The sequence below is a fragment of the Ylistrum balloti genome, unplaced genomic scaffold, assembly GCF_031769215.1.
Source record: "Ylistrum balloti isolate Yb309-2 unplaced genomic scaffold, AGI_CSIRO_Ybal_v1 Utg370058, whole genome shotgun sequence".
In the NCBI taxonomy this organism is placed as follows: domain Eukaryota; kingdom Metazoa; phylum Mollusca; class Bivalvia; order Pectinida; family Pectinidae; genus Ylistrum; species Ylistrum balloti.
This window is the reverse complement of record NW_026782107.1, coordinates 1207104-1216929: the sequence shown is the minus strand read 5'-3', so window position 1 is coordinate 1216929 and position 9826 is coordinate 1207104. Positions and strand designations below refer to the sequence as shown.

Sequence of the window (9826 nt, the reverse complement as noted above, 5' to 3'; positions counted from 1 at the left end):
GGTGTTGGTTCCAAACTTTGAACCTTATCAAATAAACTTTGTACATTAAATTGTTCCAGTAAAACCATTCACCTCGCTCCTGGACACTAAACATTTAACACAGACATATCCTTAGTTGGGTGTTTTACCAACACTTCTATCTCAATCATTGTTAACAAAATTCTGTATATTTTACTGCTGTGCTCAAACAGAACTATGCTAACAACTTCTGTGTATGTTGTTCAAGAAGCAATTATCGACGATATGAAAATTCATAATTGTACTTATTTGTCAATGAGTAAAAATGCAGACAAATCTGATTGCCCCAATTTATACATGTTTATACTAGGAGCAACTGGAATATTCTTGGGGAGGTACTTCTGTACAAAACATTAAGTTCTGAAGATAGTAACATGGACAAGGTCTTTGTTTGATAAACTGACATCACATCTTGGTCACTCTCGGTCATTAGAACTCTTTGTTTTCATCTGGAAAATAAATCAAAACAAAATGTTATCTAATGTGTACAGAATTTGTACTGGTGTTATATAATGTTATTTCAAACCAACCATTTTTGTGTGACTGCCAACTGACAGAATTTCTATAGCACAACGAGTTTGCAGCAATTAAGTTTCCTTAACCAGGCCATATTACAGTGTAATGCTCAAAACTGTTTTTGTTTTGATAGCACAATGGACAAAAGAAGTTGCAGGCTAAAAAACAGTTGGTTGACAGTAATTTGATGGCTGTTGAAGCTGTAGGGGATAAACTGTAATAATTTTCATCTCTTTTTTGATCACACAATGTCTCTCTATACACAAGTTTACTATATGTCACTAGACCACACAATATCTCTATATACAAGTTTACTAAATGTCATTAGACCACACAATATCTCTATATACAAGTTTACTAAATGTCATTAGACCACACAATATCTCTATATACAAGTTTACTATATGTCATTAGACCACACAATATCTCTATATACAAGTTCACACAATATATCTATGTCATTAGACCACACAATATATCTATATACAAGTTTACTAAATGTCATCAGACCACACAATATCTCTATACACAAGTTTACTAAATGTCATTAGACCACACAATATATCTATATACAAGTTTACTAAACGTCAAATATGGCTGCAGCTGGTGAGTAAACATGATTTGCTGATGACAGGTTTTGTTTCATAAGCATAACACAACGTGTTGGTGAAACATAAAAGTCCTCACTGACAATCCAAAAGAAGTATCGTCTAGATTGTCATCTGACCCCACAATATCTCTATACACAAGTTTACTAAATGTCATTAGACCACACAATATATCTATATACAAGTTTACTAAATGTCACTAGACCACACAATATATCTACATACAAGTTCACTAAATGTCATTAGACCACACAATATCTCTACATACAAGTTCACTTAATGTTGTAGCCATTGCTAGTTGATTTTTAGTTCTCAAGGTTTGTCATAATCTGCATGCCATGTTTTGATTCATTCTAACAGTGGCATGATTCAGAATATAAGAATGTATTTAACATTCTTCTATAATTATAAATCACATGAAAATTACTAAATTTATTGAATTATGGGCTATTACACCTTCCAATCTAGATTTCAACTTTTCATTCTATCATTTTTTATTTTTCTCATGGCTCCAAAATCTAGGCCCTTATCACTGATGAGACTTGGGAAGGCAAAATAGCATTATGATATAGTAACACTCTATATTTGTATCAAAAGGTGCTATTTGCTTGTACATAAAAGAAAGAAGTATACACACCACTCTGTTTAAGAATTCTCCCCGACCATGTAGACTCTAAACCCTTCAGGAACTTTTCAAAGATCCTTAGATAATCTCCCATAGATGTTTTTTTGTAATCTGCAAAAAGAAAACATCAAGAATATTCTGCAGACATAATTTTTTTGATTATTAAAATTTTACTGACAAATATACCAACAAAATGTCCTGATTTTGTCATTCTCTGGTATTGTGCAATATTTTTGTTTTCTTTCCTTCTTGCTGTTTTTCATCATCTTTTTTTAAATTTTTGTGAAGGTGAGACAATAAAGTTGTACATAGTCAATTTTGAGTTACTTTTAAATCATATATTTTTGTGAGGATAAAAAAAAAAAAATTTTGCTATTTCACTGGTACATGACTACGCAGACACAAAGTACTCCTGAAGATGTACTAAAATTAATGATAAATATCTAAATGGTTATTATTTCATAGTCTTGTCTAAAAGTGCCTTTGAGAGAAAATTTTAAACTGCAGTGTCCTACCTTTGATTTTCTTCCCTGTATCATCAGATGTTTGGGTCTGGTTTAGCTCATCTAAAATCTGACTACAATGGAACACAAAACGCAGTCAGAACTCAAACCTTTAATAATTAAAACGTATATTATATCAGTGTTCCATATAGTTTATCTCTTGTAACAAATTACCTAAACAGAAGCTCTGATATAGTTCCCATGTGATATGTAAATTTATGAGACGAGACTGAGAATTTTTCAAAAAAAAAAAAAAAAAAATAAAAAAAGTTTGTGTTTCATAAACCAGGTGTAGAATGGAAACAAGTTGAACCTCCTTTTTACAAGATCATTTTCCAAGCAGATATTGCAGAAGATGGACATTTTTATGTCAAACATGAAGACAAGTCATGTTCGATCTATGTCTTCAGTCTCCATGGCTACATCACAATACCATCGGTGAATGTGCGACATTTATTTATTTAAAGTGACGTGGCTGCAGATGGCAACAATGTGATCATTAGATGGACTAGTATGAGAATACTGGATAGGTCCTCGGGGGCTTAAGTCAGAAGGTCTCCTTATCTGACAAAATTCCTTGAAAGTATGTCACAAAACCTTTAATATCCTCAGTGCCATAACTGTGGAGTTCATTTTTCACCCTTGCATCTAACCACGCATAGTCTATGTGTTTTTTTGTGTAATTTTTTATTTTTCAAATTTTACCTGGTACTGATAGAGAAAGTGATTCACACACCTTTACTCTCATTTAGACAAGGCCCATACATCATTGTATCATTACAATCAGAAATGTTTGCACATAAGGGCCATGCACTATTCATAAGTCTTTTGTTTCTAAATGTACACATACCTACACACTCTTACTCACTTACATTCATGCTACAGAGAGAGAGAGAGAGAGAGAGAGAGAGAAAGAGGGAGAGAGAGAGAGAGGCACATGATAATTAAGTTTTGTACAATGATAAAAGCATCAGGTATTATATATGCAATCATGTGATGAAAATCATTTTTTGTATTACACTTATTTTCAGGAATATAATTGTACAAAATGGTCTCATTTCCTATTCAACTCAATGATATATATTGTATTTGCAATTTTGTCTACACTCACCACAGCAATAAAAGTTTGATCTTAAATACAAACCTAATGGTGGGGACTGCCATCGGATCAAACTCCTCCACTTGGTCAATGTCTATAGGGACACAAACTCTACCTAAAAACAGAAACAAGCACGTTTCAAAGATATTGGCTGAGAAACAGTAATTTTAATGTTTTGGTTAACTTATGGGTATTCTAAATCCAAAAATTTAAACGTTCGCAAAATTATAAACTGGTACACGCAATTCCAGAGGGATCTTGGTGCCAGCCTTTGTTTGATCTTTATATGTTCTTTAAAAGTTGGGTCTTTTCCTTTATTTTCTCTTGTGTTTTTGCTCTTAATGATAAGAAATTTGAACATTCCTTCCGATAATAATCTTGAACGGCCAAATCCAAAATGGTCTCCTGGGAGCCATAATTTTACTGATCATTCCCAAAATCAAACGGGCATAGCTTGGGACTAAGGGGAAATATGAAATCTGAGAGGGATCCATCCAGTAGGTCTCAAGAAATAGTGATAATAAGCTCTAATTGGTGAAATCCATGATGGCCACCTGTCAGCCATTTTGTTTTTTTTGATCAGACCAAAAATCAAATGAGCAAAACTTGGAACCAAGGATAATCTATATAGGAAATTTGAGAGATCCAACGAGAGCTTCTCAAGAAATTGTGATAACAAAGTTTATTGTAAAAATCCATCATGGCCACTGTTGGCCATTTTGTTTTTCTGATCGGACCCAAATTCAAACAGGCTCAACTATGGACCAAGGAAAACCTACATATTTAACAAAAAAAAAAAAAAAATTTAGAAAGATCCATCTCATACTTCTCAAGAAATTGTTATTTATAACAAAAATGTTTACGGAAGGATTATGTCCATCAGATGACGGTCGGCTAAAAAATTGACATGAATTATAGTACCAGTGGATTTTTGGGAGCAAGATTTATCAGTGAAATATGAAACCTTAGGCTGTATGCACAGGGGAATGTTAAGAAGATAGCTAGGAAAACTTACCTGTTTCAGAGTGTATGCAGAGAGGAATATTTAAAAACTTACCTGTTTCAGAGTGTATGCAGAAAGGAATGTTTAAAACTTACCTGTTTTAGGGTGTATGCAGAAAGGATTGTTTAAAACTTACCTGTTTTATGGTTTAAGCAGAAAGGAATGTTTAAAACTTACCTGTTTTAGGGTGTATGCAGAAAAGAATGTTTAAAACTTACCTGTTTTATGGTTTAAGCAGAAAGGAATGTTTAAAACTTACCTGTTTTAGGGTTTAAGCAGAAAGGATTGTTTAAAACTTACCTGTTTTATGGTTTAAGCAGAAAGGAATGTTTAAAACTTACCTGTTTTAGGGTGTATGCAGAAAAGAATGTTTAAAACTTACCTGTTTTATGGTTTAAGCAGAAAGGAATGTTTAAAACTTACCTGTTTTAGGGTGTATGCAGAAAAGAATGTTTAAAACTTACCTGTTTTAGGGTTTAAGCAGAGAGGAATGTTTAAAACTTACCTGTTTTAGGGTGTATGCAGAAAGGACTTTTTAAGAGATGGTTGACACCTTTACTAACATTAACATCCAGACGTGGGTAACAATACTGCAACATTATCTCTTCCACAATGTGATGCGATGCTTTGAAGGAGCCCTGAAACACAGTTAAGGGTGCACAGATCAGTATAAATAAACACACATTGTTTGCCATATAAAGATTTCTCCTATTGGTCCATGCCATTAAGATTTTTAATTGTTAATTTATCTCTTGTTTGTATTTGCTGTAATTAAACTATTAATTAAGGCTCGGATGCTTTTTGTATTATTGATTTCCTTAGGTTATATACCACACCTTGAAACTCAAAACCATTTGGGTTCTGTTTTTGCTAATGTTTTATTTTCTGTCTGACTATTGATAGAAACAGCACTAACCTTGGACACACAATCTTTCTCGCGCTTTTCTATGATTGCCCACCAGTTACTGGAGTTGCTTCCCTTGTCAAAGTCTTCTTCCAATGTAGATCTCAACAGTACCAATGGTTAAGGTTAACAATAGGAGAACTAACTTTGCAACACTTAGTCACTCCAAATGGCTATTGAGACGTAAATAACTTCTTATAACTCGAACAAATTCCTGTCTGAGGTACCTGTCAAAAGTTATAGCTATTAAGTTTGTGTAATTTCAAATCTGTTTTAAACATTTCCTTAAACCATAATTGTCCTTGATTCACATAACTTCAGCTTTTGACATTTTTTTCCGACCACTATGGATTTCTCTCAAGTCATCTCATGGGCTTCAAATTCAGTCCCTTTGCATCATTGATGAGACCAAAAGGACGAAACAGCTGTATGATGCAGTTTTATTCATTGTTCGACTCTGTTGCATATAACTCTAAATTAATATGAAACGGTGCTATTTACTGGTCTTTTGAACGATAGAAAATAAAATTTTCCATAAAACACACTGAATTGCATGAGTATTTAAAAGACAACTGTTGACAAGAAAGGATATCTTCATCAGGTACAAGAGCTAACACTTTCTTCTGTTTTTCTCCGTCTCCTAAAAAGTCCTGTTTTTTGATAGCGTAGTCATGAAAGTTTTGCCGTACTATGTCTATTGACTGTCTGATGGAGGGATGGACGGGGTCATCTAAGGTCACCTTCCTCGTCTGCTGTTCTCCGCCCTACAACATAAGGTGCTGTTTCATCATGTAGATCTTCCTAATTTTATATTCCTGAGGGAAAATTCCAATCTGATTATTATAATGTAACAAACCTAAATTGAAAATATATTTTCTGTATTTTTGCATTATATCATTGTACTTTTACAATAATGAAATTTTATCAACTGTTTGCCTCTATTTCAGATACCTTAACAACACTGAGATATTCTGCAATGGCTGTACGTCCTTGAGCTGAAAGTTTCCTGGCGACTTCATCACAAACCCAACAATGGACACCACGTCGACCAGAATACACCCATAATATATGTTTAAATCCAAAATCATCTAAAAGAGAATTAAGGACAACCAATAGACTTAATTTCATAGTAACACCAAAAAGCATGTGATATAGATGATGAACTTTGTGGAAATTTGATGGCAGATTGAAAAAAAAAAAAAACGAAAAAAGTCTTTTCAGGCTACTTTGGGAATGGAGCCCATGACTTTGAAAATGGGAAAATAGCAAGACAAAACCTAAATTTGAGAAAAAAAGAAATCTGAAGATTTTAATATTTCATAATGATATTTATGTTTTATTTCTGTCCTGTGTACAATCTTGAAGTGAGTACAAAACTATTAGCTATAACTGTCAAAAAAATGTACATGGGACATTGCCACCAAGATTTTCTTAAACATATGTAAGTTTATTCACTACAATTCTTTAGTGAAATCTAATAATTGGATTGGGGGAAAAATGGGCCCCAAACCTGCCTTAAGAATTTTTCTTTTGATATAGCACATACCTCGTAAAGCTCGGTCAATGATCTTTATAGCAATTTGCATAAGGGGCCAACACAAACCACATATATCAGCCCCTCTGAAAAAAGACATAGGTGTAATTAGTGGCAATTAATACAACAAAATAACTTATGTATAATGCTTACAGTACACAAACCTCAAACTTTATTTTGACATAACAATAGCTTAAAAAAATATTCTGAAAGTAACTTACGAACAGCAAGCTCTGACATCATCATAATCTGTCATGTCTATATCAAAAACTAGCTCTTTCTCCTGAGCTTGGAACGCTGCTGCCTTCACTGTCTTATGGTCCTTAGGCTACAATACAAATATTTACACAATGTGTGTTATTAATGTTACATGAATGTATAACGAAACAACTTTAACAGATTTTGAAGGTAAAGTCTTACATGCCAACAAATAAATCAGTTCACTCAGATGCTTTTAAATCTTGTGAGATTTTATAATATTTACATATCAGACTTAACTGCTCATCTTCCAGATATCCTCGAAGTTTAGATCTGATTGAAATGCTTTGTCATTCTATAAAGTGTTTTCATTTAAAAGAAATACTTTATCATTATCATCCAGCAACCAAATACAGTTGAAACTTGTTGTCTCGAAATTCTGTTGGAGTTGAAATAATTTTCAAGTCCCAATTTTTTCCTTCTATATCTTTGTAATTTTAGTTCGGATGACTCAAATTTCATTAAGTTGAAATTTCGGTTGAGTCAAAGGGATTTGTCAGTACCTTCAATTGTAAAGCAAGAGAAAAGTCTCTTGTTGTTTCGAAATTAATTTTTGTCAAAACATCAGCACATCTTCTGACAAAATTCTTAAGTAGTGTCACCATCCTGTGGCAGTGACTTACCTGTACATTAAAAAAGTAGCGTGTTTACCCACAACATGAAAAAACATTTAGCTTGGTTGCTTGCATCTTCAGGAAGGATAAAAACAAAACTGTCAAACCAGTACAAATTTTTGACGAAATGAGATCGCTACAACTCCGAGAGAAACTAATTTTGAGCTTGTTTACAATAACAGACTTTGATTGGGCACTTTGTCAGATTTAGTGTTTGGTTGAACAATAAAGTGCTAAAAGTATTTTTCATTGATTAAATCTATATCTGTGCGTGATTTGAGAAGTCTATTGCTCGAACAATGGTTTCTGTAACAGGTAAAAACTTTGTAGTGCCACGTTTTTCATATGTTTATTTATTCTTAATAAATTCATATTGATGTGATCTGTAGCTTCATACATCGTTTCTTGTAGTGTATCAAAAGCAAGCTTGGTCAAGTAGGGTATTGAACAAGTGTGCTGGACAGAACGTCCTGAGTATATGATTGGAGTTGTTATTTCATGTTTTGTTGTTTGGATGAATAAATAATAAAAGGAGAAAGTAGAAATAGATATATTTGTTTATTCACTGCCATTTCAAATAACAGATTAAACTATGCTGTTTGCCTGTTATCGTCGCCCTATTTCGTAACCGTAATCAATGCCAGGAAACTGATATTGTCAACCTTATTTATACACTTCGTTTGAGTCAAAATTCAGATAAGTCAAAATATTTTCCAGTCCCTTGAATTTCGAGATAAGTTTCGGCTGTATACTAAAAGGACAAACACATTGTTTTCTTCCTGCTCAAAGTCAGTGTGGTGGGTTTAATATGGGAGAAAACATTTAATATTACGAAAGGGATCAACATTTTTCTTCTGACTCAAAGTCTGAGGATGGGACTATAACTTCTACAATTCTAGCATACTGTAAAACCATTTGATTTATTTGAAATTTTGATTGGTAAATATCTCTATAGTGTTTTTTGTTTAAACTCTTATGACTACTAGTTGTTACTTACCCTGTGTGAAAATATGGCACCAATATCTATTTTGTAAGGACATCGTTTTTGTATCTCTTTTTCCATCTCCTGTTTGTCGGCAAAAGACTGGTAGCGGATATATACATCATCTTTTAATGTGAAAGAAAATTCTCGGTTTGTGAAATAACTTTTGGGGGCTGAAAATAGAAAAAAACAAAAATAGGAAATCACCAAAAAATTAATATCTGTGTAAATGAAACATTAAGAAAGTTGCAAAGTCTAATAATATAGATTTATGTAAAGAGGTATTCAAGGTGAGTGTACGTATTGAGTGCATGTATTTGTGCGTGGCTTCCTGTAAGCTTTAAGCCTCATTCTAACAGTGCAGAAACTGATACCTGCAACTCTCAAGTACCACTACAATATATAGATATTCTTCTGAAGTCAGGCAAATGGGACATCGGAGTTGATACTGATAACTAAAAATGTCGAATTACTTGTTAATCATATTAACGAGGGAGTTAATCAGAGAGTACATAACAGTAATTATAACTATCATTTTTAAACACTAGTGTCTTGCAATGGGCAAATATGTCAACCTTTCTCAGAAGTGCGAATGTTCAAGAATCAGTCTCAACAAAGACACAAAGAAAAATGTTGTTTAGAAAGAAGACACAAAATCCAATCCCAAATTTAGTTGACCCTTATAAACAACAGTGTGGACATTGGGTATTATGTTCTAACATACGTTGTCTGCAGAGCTGAAAAGAGGCGCTAGACAGGAATATGTTTTGCCCTGTTCTTATAACTGACACTCGGACTCCAAAATAAATCAAATTGCAATAATTTTCATATTAAAACATACGATTCCCGTACTAATATGCTTTAATTATATATGTTTCTATTTTACAAAAATATCAATATTAAGAAAAAACTAAGTATGTTATTTTTAAGCCGAAACAGCTCTGGATCGAAACATGACCTGCTGATCTGAATGATTGAATGGGACAGTTATGTCTGATGTGATTACCTCCTCCGTAATTCAGCCACCGGAAATAAGGTCCGTACGGGAAAAGTTTCTTGTAATACATCGGTAACAGATCCGGCAATGATGCCGGGTCGTAACTAGAATCATTGTTGCCGTCCATTTCACAGCAAATTTGGCGCCAACGAACCGGAAGTTTAT

The 9826-nt window shown here is 33.4% G+C and overlaps 1 protein-coding gene across 1 annotated transcript; it reads right to left on the bottom strand.

The window, feature by feature from the left end:
- Positions 1-225: 225 nt before the first annotated feature.
- LOC132549474 (DNA primase small subunit-like) lies at positions 226-9788 on the bottom strand. Its single transcript, XM_060213413.1, has 12 exons — positions 9671-9788; positions 8680-8837; positions 7032-7138; positions 6823-6896; positions 6228-6364; positions 5869-6040; positions 5289-5386; positions 4878-5010; positions 3415-3484; positions 2283-2344; positions 1780-1878; positions 226-467 (listed from the first exon to the last, which is right to left on the bottom strand). Exons 1-12 carry the CDS (start codon positions 9786-9788, stop codon positions 448-450), a joined length of 1248 nt encoding a protein of 415 aa, XP_060069396.1. The 3' UTR covers positions 226-447.
- Positions 9789-9826: the final 38 nt, after the last annotated feature.

Bases quoted from the DNA above. Each gene is read 5' to 3' on its own strand.
- LOC132549474 (XM_060213413.1), bottom strand. From the start codon at position 9,788: ATGGACGGCAACAATGATTCTAGTTACGACCCGGCATCATTGCCGGAT. The intron at 6,041-6,227 runs GTATCTGAAATA...CTTATGTTGTAG, and splicing joins AATATCTCAGTGTTGTTAAG to GGCGGAGAACAGCAGACGAG. The intron at 3,485-4,877 runs GTAAGTTTTAAA...TTCTGTTTTTAG, and splicing joins CTGCATACACCCTAAAACAG to GTAGAGTTTGTGTCCCTATA.